We start from the raw sequence: 22,189 nt of genomic DNA on the forward strand, positions 1-22,189 counted from the left end.
TAACCTGAAGGTAGGTCTGGTTGCTTAGGGGGAAAAATCCTGAGGATATGGCTGCCTGTCTAAGAGTGAAGGACGTATCCTGTCAATCATGTCATCTTCGTTTCATCATTCCCTCTTCCTTTTAAGAAGAAAAAAAAAAATCTCAAGTTAAAAATAGCGAAGCCTAAGCTTTTAACGATCCGAGCCTGGCTTAGCCTATACCAGAAACAAACGAACTATCTACGAGGAGTCCGCACTGCGGAGCAGAAAGCTACGTCTCTCCCGCAAACCCCAAGGTTTCATCATCTTCCAATCGCCGGCCGAGGCTTTCCAGCTGAAACGCCCACGGGATATGATTGGCACTAAAACAGTCCCATTGTCGCTGATAAGGTGGAAGAGGTGGGATTAGAACTGACCAATAGTGTGCAGGAAGCTGCTGTCGGGGCGGGAGGAAGGCACCAATGAGAGTGCGTGAGGCCGCTCAGGGAAGCGATGGCAGGAAGCTGGTCCAGCCAATGGCCGCGGCGGGCGGGTGGTGGCGCGCGTGCGCACTGGGGGTCCCGGAGCTGCAGGCGGGAGGTTGGGGGAGGGGAGCGAGCTGGAACGCCGCGGAGCTCCTGCCGCCGCCGCAGCCACCGCCGCAGCGAAGAGGCCATGTTGTGTGGTGTGTGGGGCGGGTGGGGGGGGGAGGGAGGAGGAGGAGGAGGGAGTAAAGCCGAGCGAGGAGACGGGAGAGACACCACACACGGCACAAGATGGCCGGAGAGGCAGCAGCAACCCGAGCTGTCAGGCGGCCCGCCGCGGCCCACGGCTTCGCTGCTGCGCTGGGAGCAGCGCCCGGGCGTCCCGGAGGGCTCCGGGGCAGCGAGGAGGCCGCGGCCGAGGCGAGGCGGCCGCGCGCGGGTGCGGGAGCCCGCGGCAGAGGCGCCCGGGAAGGCCGGGCCCGCGGCGCCCGTGGCTCCGCTGCGGTAGCGGCGGGGCCGGCGGTGCGCGCGGCCGGGAGGCGTCCCGCACCGTGGGCGGGAGGCTGCGGCGGGAGACCCGTCCCGGAGACGCGGGGAAGAGCGAGCCGATGGCGCTGGCGGCCGCGCTTCGACCCGGTGAGTTGCTCCCCTGCTTCCTTTATTGTCCTTTGTCCTTGGGAGGAAAAGCACGACGTCCTTGAGCGAGGGCGGGAGGGGCGGCGGGTTGGTTACCCGTCCTCCACACGCAGTCCCGGGTGCTGTCGCCGAGGGCCGAAGGCACCCGGGCAGTGGGTCGGGCCACCGCGGTCCCTCTGCACACCTAGCCGGGCGCCGCGCTGCCGGTCCGAGGCTGCGGGGAGAGGGCGGCGGCCGCGCCGTGGAGCCCCGGCCTGCTCCGGTGAGTTATTTTGATACTTAGCGAGAAACAACAACAGCCCTCCGGAGACGGTCTCTTAAAAAATCCCTTCCGCTGAGGTGGGAACCCATCTTCGGGGTCGGATTTAAAAGAACAATGGAACCTCTCACTTCGCTTAAACCCGAATAAAACTTGTCTTTTTCCCCCCCTCTCCCTGTTGGGTGTTGGCTTTTAACTCTTTCCAAGCTGTTTTTGAGAACGGCTGTTAGTTTTCCAGATGCAAAGGTATCTTACTGCTTGTTAAACGTCTGTGACGTTTGTTGTCTTTTAGAAAAGGCAAGTTACAGGAGTGTTTCTGGTATTTCAAAAATGACGACGGCAACAAGACAGTTTAATGGAAGTAGATTTGATAATTACGGTACTAGGTGATGACGTTTGATGAATACAGCTTATTTTTACTGAGTACTTGGCCAAGACTATTTGACAGCCTGATATTTGAACGTAACTATACTGTTGGATACTTTTTTAAAATGAGCGGAAAGAGCCGTTATCAGTAACTTCTCACACCTGAGTGTTAAAACGTACTTGAGTCAGTTCCTACCCTTTAAAAGTTAAAATTCATCTTGTTATTTAAAAAGAGAGAATGTATACTATTACAAACCGTGATCGAAAAAGTTTCATAAAGGAATATTCTAATAGAACAGTTCTTCGGGAAGTTACTTTCCGTAGTGTAAATAGTGAAGCAGGACTGTCTGTGATGGGCGATGAAGAGGGGCCATATTTGTTGCATTTGTTGCATGTATAAAGTCGAGATGTGCTTAAAAACGGAACAGTATTGAAAAAACAGTTCTAATGAAAATAACAGTTTTCTGCATACTCATTTAAAAATGCTTGGGGTAATTGAAGTTTAATTGTTGGAAGAACAAACTAGGAATGCACAGATCTTTGTGTATTTTTGAATATATTTGTCTTTATTCTGCGGAGCCCTTGTGCTGTAAAGGTGAAGAACTGCGTAAAGACAATGTTGGGGAGACTTACGTAGTACATCTAAAATCAAAGGTATGGGTTGATTGGACCATATTTCATAGGGTATTTCCAGTAAAAAACAATTGGAATACCTTTTATAGGATAGTACATGTTATATCAGTTGCGCATACCTTGATTTCACAGAATTCAAGAACTAATTTTGTTTTTTAAGTGAAGGCTTTGAAATGTTTTATCACTGAAAGTGGTTTTAAAGAGATTGGAAAATTGTAGTTCTTCAGGATCCTTTCTGAATAGTAAAATGTAAAAATAATTACTATCAGTTTAAGGTCTTACGATCTTTCATGATAAATTGGGTAGGAGAAAGACAAAATATTCTGGACCCTGGTTTGGAATTGAATGAAGGTCATAGATACCACAAGTTTTAGAGCTGCTTAAAAGACAAAACTAATAGCCCATTTGGTGAGATCAAATAGCTTGTAGTTTAAAATTTAAAGTAACCAGTGGCCATTTTAAGTTCACTAATTTCTCCTGGAGGAGTTGATTTTAATACTCATAACTGTAAGAGGTATTTGTAGGTGGTAAAGAAAAATTCAAGATGATGGCATTCTCTGAACATTGCCAACTTTTCCTTTGTTTTTGTTTAATACTTGATTTTTGAAAAGGGAAAAAGGAAAGCAAAGCAAATTGATAGTGATGTAAATTTTCTGTATTTCTTAGGGATTCCACTGTTTTAATCCCGAGTATTTGAGTACAGTTCCAAATGAGGAAAACAAAGACTGACAGGACGTACAGAAATAACCGCAGCCGTAAACACGCAGGCTGTGCCACCCCACCTCTTCAGTTTGTACCTGGTGTGCCACCCCACCTCTTCAGTTTGTACCTGGTGTGCCACCCCACCTCTTCAGTTTGTACCTGGGCTTCTTGTCTTTGGAATATTTTTCTCCTTTCATCATACTGAGTCTTTGGCCAAGAAATCCATAAAAATTAAAACACTTAAATCATTTTCTTATTTTTTTTTAAAGGTAACTTACAAGATTATAATTAGTGTGGTTGCTGATGATTCTGAATAAATACAGCTTTTATCACAGGTAAGATTGGTAAATATATTGATTTGACATAAAATTAACTTGTTAGGTTTTTGTTTTGTCTTTCTGATAACATTTCTAGCATCCAGTTAATATTTATGATTTTAAAAATGATTATGAATGAATATACATCTAAAATTTTAAAAAATCTTTAAGAGCCCTTTTTACTGAGTAAGTGGTTAAAAGAGTATTCATACAGCCATTGTAATGTAATGTACCTTTGAATAGCTCCAATACTGCAAGTCTTTTAAGGCTTTGTTTAATTTTGGTAAACAAGCTTTTGCAGCAAGATATGAACCAAAAATGTTTTTTTCCCCTTTCACTTCCTTAAGATATCATACAAATGGTTTTAACATTTTAATTATTTAAAGAAATTTAGAAATTTAAATAGTTTGCCATTAAGACTAAATAGATTTAGAGAGAAATATTTAAGAAGTTAGTTTTAAGCATTAGTAATGGTTTTTGTTCTGTGTAAAGTTTTAAAACATTTCTACTTGTTACTGATTTCTTCATCAGTAAGTTGTTTGGAATATTGTTTGTTTTCTCCAAAAGGTGTGCCATTTTGAAGACTGAGACAATAGTTTTACCTTTAAGAGTAAAGGAGAGCCCTTGGAAAATTCTGTATTTTATATAGCAAGTAAGTTTTCTTTAATCATCATATTTGAATATTTTTCAACATTTGGGTAGAAAAATATCACTAAAGTTTGTCAGACAAATGGACTATTTATATAAAAATGACAAAATACCCTATTTTTACCTTAAACCAAAGCACTTTTCTGTTAACTATTAAAACAGTTGATACATATACTTTATATCAATGCATGTAATTATATCCGGTAGTAAGACATTTGGTCTTCTGAATAAAATGGTGCTTGCCTTTGCATGATGGTTAAATCTGCCGTGTTAAATCAGTGTTGCCTTTACAGTCTGAAAGATGAATTATTTAGCTCCCTTCCCCACCCGTCATGCAACAGCATCCTAAAATTTTATAACTATTGTTCCTTTGCTTCTTGAAAGATTGTATTTCAAAAGAAAAACAAATTTTGATGTCTTCGTTATTAAACAGTTAAAATACTCATTTTTAGTAGCCTGTTCTTTAAACATACAAAAATAAATTGATTTCCAGCAAACTAAGTGCACTGTTCTATCTGTATTGTAATTGTTTTTGAACCTAAAAGAGAAATAATTTTAAGCACAAAAGGTTTTGGATTCAGCATACCATGAACTTAAATGCATTAATAATCTTAATAGGTGAATATTAAGGTGATTGAAGAAAATGTAACTACTAGTATATGTGAAGAAATAAATCTGTCCATATGAGAAATAATGTTCAATTACTATTTTTAAGTAATTGACCAGAGAAAATATGTACTAATAAGTGATACCTTGGGATATTAAAAAAAAAGTAACCAAGTAACTAATTAATTAAAATGAGGGCATATTTACTTATAGTTTGGAAATCTGCGGAAAATTAAGTTTGTGTTACCTTGTTTTGATTCAAATAGGTAATAAGGATGATAGACTAGTTTTTATTGCTTTTGTGTTAGCTTAATGAAGTATTTTTGCAGTTTGTTCAAGGTTGTAGTATTGTTTCCAAAGAAAATGATAGACTTTTAGAGTCTATAATTTTTCAAAGATAGAATATACACAAAAGTATCTTTAATCTCATATTCCTATAACAGATGCCAAGATTAGGATTTCCCCTTTGCAGCTGATAGAATGTGTAGTTGGCATTTGTTGAATACTGCTATATAAATTGAGAATGAGGTGTTTTATATGATGCAATCAGAAGTTAAGTCTAAAAATAGGCAATATGTTCATAATGGCCTTATCTGAGGTATAATTTGAACAGAAAAAGTAAATAGCTGAAGGTTAGAAAATTTTAAATGAAATTTTAAGCTTTGTTCACTTTAATAAGTGATGTAGTAATTGTTAAATTAATTCCTAGCTTTTCAGAGGTAACTTTTATGACCAAGATAAATGATTAAATTCTATTTTATGAAGAACATTTCTTATCCTCTTTTATGATGGTACTTACAATTCATCGTGTGAGTAGTTATTTCTTGAGCACATGGGGGCAGTTGTCAAATACTGTCTTATGTAGATGGGATTATGTGACCTACAAAGGTATATGTAATAGATAATGTGCTTTATTACATAACCAAGGTAAGTTTTTGTCAAGTATTTTCTACTTAAGAACTGTAGTAATAAATCCTTTTTTATCTCAGTGTTGTGGACAAATTCTTTCATTCTTAAAACTCTTATCTAGTTGTGTTTATGTTGGAATATATTTAATATTTTCATAACTTTTGAAGATTAATATACCAAAAATTGAAAGAAGCCGTGTGGCAGCTAATCACAATTGTTTTTGGATCATGACATAGCATTTATAGTTTTTAGTATATGACATGGGTAGTTATAATGTAAATTTTCTTTAACTTTCAGTTTTCTGATCAGTTTCTTGACCATATAAAAACTTGTTACGTTTTTCCTTTGGCATTTTATTGTTGAATCAGATGTATGTGATGATTTAGCAATCAGGGTACTCCACCTATAATGTAAATAGGCTATATAATCTTGACATTTATTCTGGAGACTTGAATTTTTTCATTTGTGCCAAGGATTTAGAGTTTACAGCTTTCATCTCACTTAGCTTTTAAATTTCATGATAAAAATAATCTCGAGGAGTATCTTAGATGTGGATCAATTGCATATCAGGTATTTCTGTTGTAAAACTACTAGAATCATAAAACATAGGACAATTGCCTAAATAATTGTGATGTATTCCAAAGTATTCACAGTGTAAATGCAGATACCGGAAAGTAATTAAGTATGAAATGGAACCTGAGGCTATAGCTCAGTTGGTAGAGGGCTTTCCTAACATGCAGAAAGCTCTGGATTCATCACTAATACTGAATAAAACTGGTTGGTTGTGTACATGTCTATTCTTAGCCTTTGGGAAGTGGAGGCAGGGAGGTCAGGTGTTCAAGGTCATCAGCTACTTGACCCTGCCTCAGAAAAAGTTGTCCTTAAGCAGTGAAGATTTAGAATTCTGCTATGAAAACATTAAAATTTTTTTCTATTTTAGTAAACAAATTTAAAGATGACTACTGTCATGTTTACAACTGACCATGATTATAAACAAGATTTGTAGTTTACATCCCTTCCATGTTTTATTCCTTTTAATAGAAATAATTATTTTAAGTAAAAGTATGTTTCTGCATTTCAAAGGCAAATAACCTCATTTCACAAATTTCTTCCTTTCTAGGTTGAATGCAAAGTTTATTTTCAAAGTGGCTATTTTTGCTGTAATTAACATTTTTAATTTTTTTTACTTGTTTTTTTGTTTTCCTTTATTAACATGGACTTGTTCACAATAGAAAAACACCATTGTAACTGAGCTATCCCCAGCTTAAAATTGCATTTATCATTTATATACTTGTGTGAACATGGAGTCGGGCAGCCTTTAGGAATTGGCTTTTCTATGTGGGGCTTTTCTATGTGGAGTGCCACGCTTGACATCAAAGCACAGTTAAGCTCTAAGCCATCTTAGTGACATACTTTGGCTTTTTGAAACAGGAATTTACTGTGTAGCCCAGGCTGCCCTTGAATTTAAGGTAGTAATTCTGCTTTAGCCTTGAAAGTGCTGGGATTACAGGTGCCAGCCATCATTTCTGACACCCTAAATTTAAGAATGTTATGGATCTTTTGTGATAGGTGACCTGATTCTTTTTTGTTGTTGGTACTTTTTTTTTTTTTTTTTTGAGACATGCTTCTCAGTAACAAGCTCTGGCTGTCCTGGAACTCACTCTGTAGACCAGGCTGGCCTCTCTAACTCACAGAGATCCACCTGCCTCTGCCTCCCGAGTGCTGGGATTAAAGGTGCTCACCACTACCTTTTTCTTTTTTGGGGAGGCGGGGACTGATCTGGTTTTTTAAAAATGACATTTAAAAAAAAAAAAAAGATTTATTTATTAATTATATATACAGTGCCCTGTCTGCATGTATGCCTGCAGTCTAGAAGAGGGAACCAGATCTCATTACAGATGGTTGTGAGCCACCATATGGTTGCTGGGAATTGAACTCAGGACCTCTGGAAGAGCAGTCAGTGCTCTTAACCACTGAGCCATCTCTTCAGCTCTAAAAATGGCATTTCTGATGTTAGGATTTATACATTATTTTTAAAGCTCCATAGGTCTGTGTTTCAGGAAACCTTTCACCTTAAACTTAGTTTAATTATATTTAGTTTATTTGTGTATGTGTTTGCAAATTTGAATTTGAAGGTCAGAGGCCAACTTGGAGTAGGTTTCTTTCATCTTGTGGGTTGTAGGAAATAGACTCAGGGTTTTTTTTGTTTTTGTTTTTGTTTTTTTCTCAAGAGAGAGGGTTTCTCTGTGTAGCTTTAGCTGTTCTGGAACTCCCTTGTAGACCAGGTTGGCCTTGAACTCAGAGAAACACCTGCCTCTGCCTCCCAGAGCTCTAGGACTAAAGGTGTGTGCCACCACTGCCCGGCTTAACTCAGAGTTTTTTAAGTTTTAAAAAATTGTATGGGAATGAATGTTCTGCTTACATGTATGTATTTGCATTGTGTGCATGCCTAGTGCACTTAGAGGTCGTAAGAGGTTGTTAGATTCTCTGGAACTGGAGTTAAAGATGGTTGTGAGCCACCATTTGGCTATCGAAGAGCAACAAGTACCTTAACTACTGAGTCATCTCTGAGCCACAAGAATTAAATGGTTAATATGTACCAGTAATCATAATCCTTTTAATTCAGATTATTCAGGTGGTCTTAAAATACATGCTTTATGTGTGTGTTTTTTTCTTTTTTGAGATAGTTTCCTTATTCCTGAGGTATGAAACTTCAGGTGTCGACCATTATGCCTACCTTTAGTATTTATTTTAAAGCAGTTTTCTTAAGAAATGCTAATACTTTTGTTTGTTTGTTTATTTGGGACTGCTCAGGCTGGACAGAGATTACCAGGAAGAACCTTTGCTGTACCTCAAAACTGCTTGGGTTACCACAATACACCCTATGTCTTGCAAAGGACTCTCACTAGCCTACTTTTGTAAACATTTTCTTATAGTTCATTGTTTTTAGATTTTAATCTTAAAGTTTAAAAGTTTAAGAGATTTAAGAAGCAGCAAAGTTCTTTACTTTTACTGCTAGAGGGCCAGCATTATATGCTTGTGTATATTCCCTAAAGTTTATTTTTAGGTCACAAAGTACATTTTTAAAATATGTGAGATAGGAGTTTGAAGAAAATCAGACTGCTATTCTATTTAAACTGAACTGGATCTTCATCCCATTTTAAAGGGTGGTAAAATACCATTCTGTACTTTCTTACTTTTGGAAAGGAGATCTTATGCTAGATTTCATCAGTGTTAATAATTTCACTCTAATGTACAGTGAGATCAAAGACTTTTTTTGGTGGTTTCAGAACCTAAAAATTTCTTGGATTGGTAGGATGACTATATCATAATTGTATTACTAAATCACTATGAGGGATTTCTCTTAGAAATATTATAAACACCTTTTTCCAAGATTTCTTAAACATTTCCTACCCCTTTAAAGGACCCTAAATCAGTTTATTGTTTTACTTTTTATGATACTATTTGAAGCAAAGATCTCATATGCTGGGGAAGCCTTTTTCTGTCACTGACAGGCATCCCTTGCTCTGAGTCAGTTTAGTTTCCTAGTGTGTTAAGACTTACTTTGTTCATAAAATCCTCTTCCTGTTAGGTCAGACTACACTAGAGATTTAAAAATTTGAAGATCATTGCCTTGCTTTGTTTTCTTTTTTTTTTTTTTTTTTTGGTTTTTCGAGACAGGGTTTCTCTGTGTAGCTTTGCACCTTTCCTGGAACTCACTTGGTAGCCCAGGCTGGCCTCGAACTCACAGAGATCCGCCTGGCTCTGCCTCCCGAGTGCTGGGATTAAAGGCGTGCGCCACCACCGCCCGGCGTTTTGTTTTCTTATGAAGACAGTTTAGTACCTACTTCAATAGTAACTTTTAAACAGGTCCTTGCTGTATTTCTTGTCTATGCTTTACAAAAATGAATTTAGATTTGATACATAAACAGGGCACTTGCAAACAATTCCTAGGAAGTTAGATTGATAGCTTAATTTAAGTCTTAAACTTTTGGTTTGTTTGTTTTCTCTTTTTCTAAAAATCTTAAGTTGCTAGAGTTTCATATTAAGCTTTTAAAAAAACTTCTGTGTGTTTGTAGGTCAGAGAAGACCTGTGTGAGTCAGTTCTTTTTTTTTTCCATACCAGTTCCTGTCAGCTTCCTTGTCATGTCAGCAACCATTTTTACCTGGTGAGCCATCTCACTGCCTCTTGTTGATGGAGACAGTCGCCTGTATATATCCCAAGCTGGCATTGAACTCTCATGATCTTCCTGCTTTAACCCCCTGAGTGCAGGGATGAACCTAACTTTCAGTTTTTTTGCATGTTTTATTTTTTTGTTTGTTTGTTTCAAATTCAGGCCCTCCCATATGTCAAGTGTTAAACCACTTAGTTATACCTCTTAATAAGGTTTCTGTCTGTACCCCCCTCCCACAATAAGTTTCTCTGCTGACTCATTAAGCCAGATCATGCCAAATTAGAAAAATACAACAGGGCTGGAGAGATGGCTCAGAGGTTAAGAGCACCAACTGCTCTTCCAGAGGTCCTGAGTTCAATTCCCAGCACCCACATGGTGGCTCACAACCATCTGTAATGAGATCTGGCACCCTCTTTCGGATACATAATAAATAAATAAAAAAAAAAGAAAAATACAACAGGTAATATTGAGCAAAGCAGCTCCCACGCGGGTTCACCAGCCCCAGAGATCTAGACCTGAGAGGTTGTGCTCTAAAACTAAAGAAGGGAGATTTCATAGGTTGTAGGCAAGGGTTGATGACATGTCCACCACAAGCTGGGTTTGTGCCTATGTATGGTCAAAGGCCAAGTGCTTAGGCTGCTGGCCACTTGAGGGGAAGATGCTGTAATAGCCGCCAAGAATGCTGAACTGGGCTTTTTGGCGCTTTCCTTTGTTAGGAGACTCTGGGTGGAGATGTTTTGGACTGGGTGGGGTGAGCCCAGATGCTCCAGCTGAACACCTCTTTCTTATTTTGTGATTATTGTAATCATGCAAAACCAAGGCAAATGGAAAGAAAACCCATCCTTCTTTCAGAAAGTACATGAGATGTGAGATATTTCCCATATTTAGTCTTGACGAATTTAAGTCAGTAACTAGTAAAAAAAAGTCCTGATAAACCAACTGCATATATAACAATTAGTGTTAGTGTTGGTGGTGTGGTTCTCAGCACTCACACTACTTGTAACTCCAGCTCTAGAATATTCAATGCCCTCTTCTGGACTTGTGCAGACGTGCACATACCCACACATAGACACAAAAGTGGTAAAAATAAGTCTTAAAGAAATAGTGTTAGTCAAATAGTTGGTACAATTGATAGTAATTTGAAATGATGCCTAAAGTAACATTTTATTTAGAAATATTATGTACATGATTATATTACGTTGATTCTAGCATATGATTTTATGAAGTAATATGGTCATGGGAGAAAAATGATCTTGGAGATAGGTAGCAAAGGTCTTTTTTAGAAGGTTTAAAAGTATATTAGATGGGAGGCCAAAGTATGGATTAATTCTGTACTGTTTTTGCTTTTTGAGACAGGGTTTCTCTGTGTAACAGCCCTGGTTGTCCTGGAATTAGCTCTGTAGACCAGGCTGGCCTTGAACTCACAGAGATCCTCCTGTCTCTGCCTCCCAAGTGCTGGGATTAAAGGTGTGTGCCACCACTACCCAGCTAATTTTGAACTGTAACTTGTATTCTCTCTATTTTCAATCCTAGATATTCAGTCAGATTTCATGTAGAACCTCAGTAATTACTCCTTTGGAGTTCTTGGACTGAGACATAGGCTTGTAATTTTAGTAACTTGTTCTAGAAGTCAGCTCCTGCACTGCCAAATCTAAGATCCTGTCACAATTTTCCTGTCTTTTGCTTGGATTAATCCATTCATAAACTGTGTTTCTTGATTTGTTGGTTCCTTAGAAAGTATTGCAGTTGTGATATAATTTTTTTTCAGTTGTGATATAATTTATAGGATTTAATAAAATCTATTCTGTCTTTTGCAGAAATGTGGATCCCAGATGGAATGAAATTACCTATACCATAGACATTTTTGAAGCATTTAGTAAGTCTTAATCTACTTGTTGGGTTTGAGTTTTAATTTTAAGTGTCACTACATAGTTTAAGTTACTAATTTGGAATTGTAAGCTTTATCAAAGCTGTTAATAGTGTTAAGAAAATCCACGTAATGATTAGATGTGAAGTTTATTTCTAGAGACAAAGTTTCATTCACTATCCTTGGTGGACTTGGAATTCATTAGGCTAATCTGGAACTCAGAGATCTAACTGCCTCAGCTTCCTGAGTGCTGGGATTAAAGACATATGCCATCACAATGGGGTCAGAAGTTAAAACATTAAGACCAAGAAATTCATTTGAACCTGTTTCCAACATCCTGGATTTGGGTGTCTCCTTGATTTTGGAAATATTTTCTCCCTACTCCACTCCCCCTTCTCCCCAGCATCCATTTAGATACTGTGGTTGCTTTCCCATTACAATTTCAGAGTTGAGATTACTTGTACTGAAATAGATGTGTAGCCTAGAATGTTTACAGTTTGGTCTCCAAAGAAAAAGACTGGTTCTAGGGTCTATGCTACTTTCATGATGTAGAACTCAGATGATTTTTCTCTCTTTACAATAGAAATTAATTTTAGTTGATTTCCAGTTGTAATTGGTTGTGATAAAATAACTCAGAACTTAAACTTCAAGACTGAAAATTTTGCCTTATTGGTAGAAAAATTGCTATTTGATATAAGATGTGTTATAATTTCCACTACTGTGAAATAGTTTTTCTAATTCCAAACCTGACAAGTAGTGGGAAAGATTAAAATGAGAAGGTTGTTATAAATCGTTTTGAGTGAATTGCCAAAATGATTTATTCATTGGCAACAAACTTTTAAGATAATTGTTTACAGTCATAGGAGTACAACATTTGGGAGTATAGGTTATGAGTGACTTTTTTCCCATTATTGCTACTTGAGATTGCAATGGCTTTAAGACCTATAAAACAAGGTTTTTGTTTTTCCTGAGGGAGAGTGAGCAGACCCTAAATTTGTCTATTTGCACTAGTTACTAGTTTCCTGTGTGATCACACTTAGTTGCCTGGCACGTGGTACCTACTCAGTAAATATTTGTTCATTTATTGTATTAGTGTAACATTAAACATTATCAACTAGTGCTTTGAATCTTATGAAAGGCAAAATGATATTCATTATTAAAATATAAATATTATTAATGTAAAATATTGTAGATGTGCTTGAAAGCTAAAAATTTGACAGTAAAAATGAAAGGTAATATGTATAACCCCCCCATACCTGGTCTCTTTATCTTGGTTTTATAATTAGATGGTAAAGTCACAGAAAAGATGACTTTTGCTTATTATATTTGACCTCATCCTTTTATTGATGAAGATTGGCTAGTCTTTTTGAAATAATTTTACTGTTAGTTTTTATACCTACCTTATTTAAGATCCAGACTTGTTAATCTATTCTGTTGAGGAGTCAATCTATTTTTTAAAATAAGAGCAAATAGATTGTACTTGTCAGGGCTTTTTTTACATAAATATATTAAAATTTAAAGACAAAGCAAAAGATAGAAATCAAGTCATAAGCACTAAGTGTATTAATTACTTCATAGGAGGGATGAGTTTTTGTACTAAATTAGCATTTTGTCTGTTTTCTTCCTTCAGTTGTGAAACAATTATTTAGCTTTTGAAAAATATAATTTCATTAATAATAGTAGCTTTACAGCCATTTATTAAAAAAATTAATAATCATTAATTTTCTTTTTAACCGTTTGCTCCCTATATTTTTCTTTGCTGTTAAAACTGATAAAGATAAGATGGGCATGGTGGCACAAGCCTGTAATCCTAGCACTTGGGAGGTCAAGAGTCAGATGTTCAAGGTCATCTTCTTCTCAGACTGCGTCTACTACACTGGGTGGACTCTTAAAAAAAAAAAAAAGAAAAGCTAGTTGAGCCGGGCGGTGGTGGCGCACGCCTTTAATCTCAGCACTCAGGAGGCAGAGGCAGGCAGATCTTTGTGAGTTCGAGGCCAGCAGCCTGGTCTACAGAGCGAGATCCAGGAAAGGCACAAAGCTACACAGAGAAACCCTGTCTCGAAAGAAAAAAAAAAAAAAAAAAGAAAAGCTAGTTGAAATAGAAGTAAAGAACTGGCTTGCATTTTAGTAAATGATGTGTAACTTATTTTCATAACTAATTTACTAAAAGAGAATTTGAAGACATCCATACTCAATGTTCGGTTCTTAATTTATGAATGTCTCTAGTAGTTGGATTTCGGGAGATAACTTTCAGGAGATAACGTAATGATTACCTTGGTGATATAAAAACTTTTATTTATTTAAAAACTTATTTTTATTTGCGCAGGGAGTTGTTTTTGAGTAAACACATATACTTACGGGAAGTACAAACTAGAAAATAATGTTAAGTTTGAATCTTACGAGTGAAACAAAGACTCTAGGTCTGTCTGAGTGAGCATAGAATTCTTGATCAAAGGCATACCTGCTTAGTACATCTGTACTAATTCACAAGTGACTGTAGAATGAGGCATAGTTGATCATCAATATCTATGCTATATTGAAATATTTTCCCCCAATACATTATAAAATTAAAGGGAAAATTGTTCTTAAATAATTGACTCCACGATCCTATTTGTTTTCAAAGATATTCTTGCTGTTGGAATAGAAAGTGCTCTGATTCTTGAGTTTGAGATCTCCTATGCTTTGATTACTGTGATGTAGTGGCATGATAGCCAGCCTTTACTGAGATCAGCTCCTTTAATCTTCAGTAGTGCTACATACAACAGGTAGTCACTAGGATCGTTGCTGTTTTGCACATGAGGAGCTGTGGATTTTGTTAAGATTTTCATGCTCCCAAGTGCTTATGTTTAATTCCTATTTTTTTGTCAAGCAAACTTTGCCTATTTATAATTTTAGTTTTTGTTAGTATTTGAAATTTTATGAATGCAAACAGATTACTTCTTAACCGTCACAGATCTTTTATTAGCTTTGATATTTTATATTTGTTTCCTAATTAATACAATTCTTGCTTTTGGCTTTGGATCATGGACTTTGCATGAGTCCATATTTGATCATTGATTTACAATGTTAAAGTAATATGTTTTCTCTTACAGTAATTTTAAATTTACTTTAAAATTATTTGAAATACATCACTTGATGGCATGACAACTGTGGGAGTGCAGTTTTTGAGTAGTTTTTGAGTGATAATGTCATTAGGTTTTTGTTATTTTGAAACTATAGCTTACTCGAGCCTCAAACTCATAGCAGTCCTCTTGCCTCAGCCTCTCCTGAGTGCTGGGTTTTAATGTGGAAGCCACCACATCTGGCCTTTTCTTTTTTGTGGTTTTTTTAAGATTTTTGTAGCCAAGGATGGCTTTGGATGTCTGGTCCTTCTTTTATCTCCCAATGCTGAGATTACAGACAGGCATGTGCTGCCACCATGCCTGGTTTTATGTGGTCTTGGGGCTCAAGCCCAGGGACTTGTGCTGCTAGGCATACCCTCTGCTGAGCTATATTCTTTTTCTTTTTTCCCTTACAAGTTGTTTTAGAAGTAAGTTGTATTATTCAGTGACAGAAAGATAGCAATGAGAATTAATGTACCACACTGAATAACCTGCACCTGTAGCTCCTGAACTGACTGTAACTTGGTAGGAATAAATTGTTACTGTCAGTTTGTCAAAGATTGTATCACTGCTTCTTCTCCTTTTTTTCACTTCGAGACAGAGTTTCTCTGTGTAGACTGGCTTTCCTGGAACTCACTCTGTAGACCAGGATGGCCTTGAACTCATAGAGATCTGCCTTCCTCTGGCTCCCAAGTGCTGGGATTCAAGGTGTGTGCCACCACCACCGGGCTATATCACTGTTTCATATAGTGCCTGACCATGCATTTAATGCAAAAGATAGAGGACAGTCTGGTTTGTAATGGATTGAGCTGACATATAATTTACCATCACTTCTAAATTAAAAACATTTTTTAATGTGTGTAAATTTTGCTTGCATGTTTGTCTGTGCACCACATGCAAGCCTGGTCCCAGAGGAGGCCAGAAGAGGAATTGTTTCTCCCATTCTGGAGTTACAGTTAGGAGCTGCTGTGTGGGTGCTGGAAATCAAGCCTGTGCCCTGGAAGTGCAACTGGTGCTCTTAACCACTGAGCCATCTTTCCAGCCCCTATAATTAGTCTTTTTCATTTAGAGAACCTGAACTCCCTAAGTAGACCAGGTTGGCCTCAGATTCAGAGGTCCTCCTGCTTCTCTGGCTTCCAAGTACTAGAAGTAAAGGCATGTGCCACTGTACCCAGCCATTTCTTAATTTTAAGAGAAGAACAAGGCAAATAGTATTTCATTGACTTGGGAATAGAAGGAATTATTTTTCATTTTCAGGAGAAGGGTTCAAGAAATTTCCAAAAAGCTACTAGAGAAGAATATCTTGATATGGGTTTGTAGAGATAGCTCTGTGGTTAAGAATACCTTGATTTGATGACTATTACTGATGCTGTGACAACCCTTTAAAGGAGTAATACTCCTTTAAAAAATTATTTTTAATAAGGGGCACCCCATCTTTTGATTATCTAGTTTATTAAGTTTGTTTTGTAATGTGTGTATTGGAGAACATGCCTTAATTTTAGTTACGGAGACAGGAGATTAGCCGAGAAGCAAACATACATTCTCTCTCATATGTATATGAGAGTGTGTATATATATATATATATATATATATATATATATATATATATATATATATACACACACACACACACATATATGTATATACACACACACACACACACACACACACACACACACACACATATATAAAAAATTCCCCAGTCAGTCACTGACTGTAGCTCTACAAATTGAGTTGGAAAGTTGTAGAACATACAGAGAAGACCAGGGATTAAAATGGTTTTGCTGGCTCAGGAGATGGCTCAGCCTTTAAGCACTTGCTTGGGAATTAGTATCCCCCCCCAAATACAAGTAAATGACCAGCCACCACCTGCCTGTAATTCCAGGTAGAGACGATCCCCAGAGGAAACTGACTAGCAAGATGATGAGCTCTGTGTTTGACTGAGAGATCCTGCTTCAACAGAGTTTAGATGATTTCTCATCATCAGTACCAACATCAGTATTGACCTCAGGCCTACATATTGCACTTACTTACACCCATGTAAATGTATACCCCACTACAAAAACACATATACATAAAAACTGGAAAAAAATTCTTTTTCAAATTTTGTGTGAATATAACAAATCCAGATCTTTAGTAGTAACATCACCTGGATTCTCATTTCTTCCTCTAGTCCAAATTATTTAAATAATAGATAAATTTTTCTAGGAGGAACATGAGATGTTTTGGCAATGAAAATATATTTTAGTTTATAATTTGAAAAGCAATAGCGTTTCTGTGGCAAATTCAAGTAAGCCAAGCAGATGTTTCTAATTTTTTTTTTGTTATTTTTTTCTTGTGGCTTCACATTTTCTGCATTCTCAGATACATAACTATAAAGGTGGTTCTGTTTATATAAGTCATGTATGTTTTCTAAACAAAATTAACATCTGTAAGACTAAAAGTATGCCATGCAATGATCCATTGCTTTTTTTTTTTAAAAAAAACCCTTAAGATTCTTTTTATAATTAGTTTTCTTTGAAGGAGCTTGGAAACTTTTTGCATTGAAATTGTAGAATCCACAATGTCTGTAATTTAACCTCCTAATCATTTTTGAATTTTAATCTTTGGTTTTTATTTTTCATATATGTATTATGTTAGATTTTAAGAATTTGATCTTTGACTGCTACTATTTTTAATGGATACAAATATATCTGACAGGAGAACCTACAAAATGCATTCATTGATTCTGTCTTTGAGAGGTTAAGTTTATCACAATAGTGTTGTTTCAAGCTAAAGGATTTCACAGAATTAAAGATTTGTGTATGGTAGAATATCTTCAAGGTGGGTAGACTTGTTTGAAGAATTAAGATGATTGTTATTCCAACAGAATTTTTTTCTTCTAATTTTTATGAAGCATCCAGTCAACTTGAAGAGTTTCAAATGGACCATACCACTGAGAAATCAAGATGGCAGCCCACTATGGGGAATTGAGGAAAATGGATTAATCCAGGAATGCTGTGATATTATACAACCATCCCAGGGTTCTTTTAATGTGGATTCCATGAAATGAACTATTCTTATCCAACACAAATGGACAGTGGGATTTACTTTCTAAAGACTTGTTACATATCATGTACATTTTAACATCTGGAGAAGATGCTACATTTATTCAAATGGTAGTTTGTATTTCTGGAATTTCTTACAATTTTGATCTGAGTGACCATATGGAATGTTAACTTCAATAAAATCTCTAAAACTTAAAGATTTCTCAGTTTGGCCCTTTTTTAAATTTTTTTTTTTTAAAGTGGAAGCTTTCATTAAATGTTCATTTCCCCTTAATAACATTTTGACCTTTATAGTTTGCTTTTCATTAAAGTATACTGAATAAAGCTGGTAAAATGGAATGGTGTGCTGGAAGAATGTTTTGTTTGATTGGGATTTATGTTTATTGGCAAAGCTGTGTCTGTGTACCTGTGCTTAGTGGAATGACCCTTTGGTTAAAAAGCAGTTTGGTTGGTGTTTATTATAGGGTTTAAATGAATTTCATTAAATTTGTTTGGGTCTTTTCAAAACATTTTGCATTTTAATCAATGGGTAATAGGGACCTTGAAAGTGTCATGAGAGTAATAATGAATTTATGAAACAAAGTAAAGTACTTGTGGGCTACACAGACTGAGACCAAGTATCTCAATTTGTGTTGATGTAAATGGCCTTGTTGACCTGCGTTTAAAGTATAAATAAAACATCTCGAAGTAGAATGCTCATCAATATTTGAGTTATACTGGTGTTTGTATCGTCTAACATTAGATGTGTATTTGTAGGGTCTTTAGGGTATAATACATTAAAAGGGCTTAAAACAGCAGTGTAATTTACATTTGAAAAAAATCTTGTTTCCTTCTGCTATACAGTTGGGAGTTTAAATGAATCACACCATGCTTTGGATTACCCATGGTTGGAATCAAATGACAGGTTTTTATTTATTGATCTTAGCTACTAACAGTTTTGGTAACTAATGTAAAGAAATGATGGGGATTTGTTTTGTTGACCAAATGACCATTGATTATATTTTTTAAGTATAGAAAACAAAGAACAAAGTAACCCATTGTTAATGTAAAATACCTTAGAATACACATCTATGGTTAATACACATGCAGTGTTGGTTCATTGAGTGATGTGAGGTAGTTGGTTGGTCTTTGTGTAAATTGGAAAATGAATTTTGGATTTTTGTTTGGATGCAAAAATATCTGTAGATTTGAAACTTGATTATGGATTTACATTTACTTATATTTAACACAATTGCTTTTGGTTGTAAATCTAAAGTGGATTACCACATTGATGGAGTGACATGGTTTTGACCAGTTATAGGGTTTAGTAAAGGAATGTTTTGAGTTTTTGGGGTCTGTAAGTGGTATACTTGTCTGTATGGGAGAGAACACTTTGCATTTGTAATTTTGTTTCTATAGACTTTGTGTTTTCACCTTTAGGGAGTTTGTGTTTAAAAGTTTGATAGTTGGCTGTTAGATGTGTCCTGTTGTAAATGACCTGTCATTGATGAAATATGAGTGTACCTAGAATTGGATTTGAAATATGAGTGAAGCATTGGGCTATGCTGGTTATTTTGGTTTTGGAGTTGAGGTTGAGTTTTTGATTTAAAGGTGACCATGGTTGGTGTATATTCTTGATTTTGTAGTTACTCATTTTGCCCAAATCAGTTTAAGAAGTAAATATGTAACGAGTATGAGAATTTTTTAATGTGTGGCGCCTCCAAGGTTATATAATGGGTTAAAGAATTTTCATGATTCTGGGTGGGGTTGGGTGGTTGTATTAAGTTTTGCTCTACTGCAACTGAACACTAGGGAGGCGCTCTTGAGTTGTAAAAAAATTACCCCTTCCAGTTGGGGTGGACAATTCCCCCTAAAACTTCATCTTTAGATGGTTTTTAGGGACCATAAAGAAGGCAAGAGTTGAGTAATTTATAGTATTGATGGTGCTTCTAGCTACAAGCCATTTTACCCATGGGGGTGTTAATTTTTTTAAAGATTAGTATTTAAGCTGAGCTTTAGATTCTCTAAAAATTATCCTTATTTCAAAATGGCTTGATAAAACACCACTTCCTGTCCAGGGAGGAAGTTATTTTAGCTCAAGGACTGAAATATTTAGCAGATCTTTAGACAAAAGGAACAAATTACATTTCTCTCTGGCTTAAAAAGGGTGCTTGAGCCAGAGGGGGTTAAGAAGCCCTTCCCCCTTCCCCTTATGGAGTGGTCTGGAGGGGCAGGGAGGTGTGGGGTTGGGGGTCTTAAGGCTCCCTTGGATGGAGGATCTAGGTTTTTTTCTTTTTTCTTTCTTTTTTTTTTTTTTGGTGGAGATGAAGGGGTGGGTCTATGGTACATCACCTGAGTTGTGGGGTAAATGTAGAGAGTGTCAATCAAAGGCAGAGCTCTCAGAGCTGGGAAGGAGGCTCTAGATGGCGGCTGTGCCTTAGAGAGAGCGCGCTTTGCTCCCTGCTTCGGTTCACTTTACGCAACTTTCCCTAACTTTCGGGCAGCCTCAGGGGGCCCCCGCAACCCCCTGCCTCTCCTAGTGACTTACTGGGGTCGAACCGAACCTTTTTTTGGGAGAAAAGCAGCTTTTAGGAGCTTTCTTTTCGTGCCTTGTTGGAAGAAGCTGCCGTATTCAGAGCCCAGGTCGTTGTTTTTTCCAGCTTAGAAGCCATGGCGCACCTCCATTTTTGTGCGCTCTCCTAATGAGGCTTTTTTTTCCCTTCCGGACCTGTTTTAGTATTAATTACTGCTTTATTTTTTGACAAGTCAACACATTTGAGGACTATTTCATTTACTTTTTGTTTTTTAACGGAGGATTTTGCGTTATTTTTAATTTTTGGATCTGATATTTTTCTACTACTAGATAGGACTCTTGTTTTGGACATACTACATGGATCAGGTAAGTCCATGATAATTAGTGATAATTTTAAAGATTTTCATGTTGTAGTTGGCTTTATTTACTGTAAATAAGAGAAATTCCTGGATGACGCAATAAGATACAGAGATTGTTATTTGTATCCAGTGTGTTACTTTGAGAAACTTTCCTTATTGATAGTGATGCTTCTACTGTTCAGTTTATCCCCCACTTATTTTAAGAAGGAAAAATAGAAATATTTTTGTTTTTTTGGTGCTTATCGTTGTTGCATTACATGAATATCGCTAACATCGTCAGGACTTTGTTCCTGATAATAAAAACCGTCCATAGAAGCTGGGACCTTACCTTTCTTTCAACTTTTGACAGTAAATACCTGGGCACAGGACTTCAAAGCAAACACAGATTCCCCCTCCCCCTTAATATTTAAGAATTAAAAGATGATGAGAAATAAGGACAAAAGCCAAGAGGAGGACAGTTCGCTACACAGCAATGCATCGAGGTATGAGCTATCAACTTTCTTTCTTTCATTTTTTTTTTTTTTTTTTTTTTGGGGAAACCTCAGCTTACACTTGTTTACTTTGACAGACGTGGATTGCTGTCTGTGTTATAAGAATTTTCTAACTTGGGTTGCTTTTTTTAAAGCGTGACCTTGAGATTGCTAACATGCCACACCCTGATTTTTTGGTAGCAATTTATGAAAGTTGAGTTGTGACTTAAGGCCTCTTACAGCATTCAGAAGGTAAGGTACTTTTGTACGGAGGGGCCTTTCCTAGAAACTGCAGTTTTTCTGTCAGTAAATTTTTCGTTTTTAGGTTTTCGTGCTGCAGAAAAATGACCTTGTCTGTTTAGCCAATGCTGCATTGCACCATTTTACATACAAGGCAGATTTTTTCTTTGAAGAATCTGGGATATTCCAACTTGTAATTGAGGGCCATAGAGGAGCCCTGTGGTAGTAAATTATAGTAAATAGACATTTGAGGAAGTGATATGAATGGAAAAATGTACATTTAACAACAGAATCACAAGTGGGACCCTTTGACTGATGCCTTTCGTTTTGTATTTTTGATTGTTTCTTTGGATACATTTCAGAATTTTGAGAATTTTTATGACTTAACCAAAACCTTACTTACAGTTCCTGAAATCATTAAGTCTGTAACCGCAAAAATCCTGGAATGCTATTAATACGTGAGCTTTGTGTTTGTTACTATGACAATATAATTTTAGATTTTATGTTTAAGATGTTACAAGGTTTAAGTTTGTATTTATGTTAAGATAGTGCTTTCTGGTTGGTCATTGTATTTTATCTTTACATTTTAGTTGATGCTGCTTTAAATTTATCCATTTATTTTTGACAGAGTCGTCTGGAATGCTTTCTCTTCTGAAGCTTTAATATATTGTTTGTTCAAATAATGATTTGTCTCACATTCCTTGAAGTAGTTTATCAGTGACTGAAGTAATAAAGCCTATAAGATATTTTTGTTGTATGACTGTATCCTAATTTAAAAAAATAATGTGCATGCATTTCTGGATGTGTTAAGAATTGTCATGTCATAATTTTTAAATCATTGAGCTAACAAGGATGTGATTGGTTATATGATCTTTTCCCAATTTTGATTTTGCTTTATA

General features: G+C 36.7%; 1 protein-coding gene and 1 long non-coding RNA gene across 5 annotated transcripts in view; both read left to right on the forward strand.

Moving 5' to 3' along the window:
• Positions 1-949: 949 nt before the first annotated feature.
• Positions 950-17,906, forward strand: LOC131918775 (uncharacterized). 4 transcript variants are annotated; one of them, XR_009381084.1, is made up of 5 exons: positions 950-1,079; positions 3,309-3,374; positions 3,924-4,008; positions 11,512-11,570; positions 17,559-17,906. It is a non-coding gene; the product is annotated as an uncharacterized LOC131918775 (long non-coding RNA). The 4 variants fall into 4 exon arrangements; XR_009381085.1 differs by lacking the exon at positions 950-1,079 and adding an exon at positions 1,181-1,341; XR_009381090.1 differs by lacking the exon at positions 950-1,079 and adding an exon at positions 1,408-1,800.
• Positions 17,907-20,044: 2,138 nt separating this feature from the next.
• Chd2 (chromodomain helicase DNA binding protein 2) overlaps positions 20,045-22,189 on the forward strand; it is a 116,844-nt gene continuing 114,699 nt past the window's right edge. The window contains exons 1-2 of the mRNA XM_059272984.1: positions 20,045-20,587; positions 20,930-21,062. Of these exons, the coding sequence (XP_059128967.1) occupies positions 21,001-21,062 (62 nt within the window). The 5' untranslated portion in view covers positions 20,045-20,587; positions 20,930-21,000. The remainder of the gene's footprint in view (positions 20,588-20,929; positions 21,063-22,189) is intronic.

This window comes from Peromyscus eremicus, chromosome 1 (genome assembly GCF_949786415.1).
Source record: "Peromyscus eremicus chromosome 1, PerEre_H2_v1, whole genome shotgun sequence".
Classification (NCBI taxonomy): domain Eukaryota; kingdom Metazoa; phylum Chordata; class Mammalia; order Rodentia; family Cricetidae; genus Peromyscus; species Peromyscus eremicus.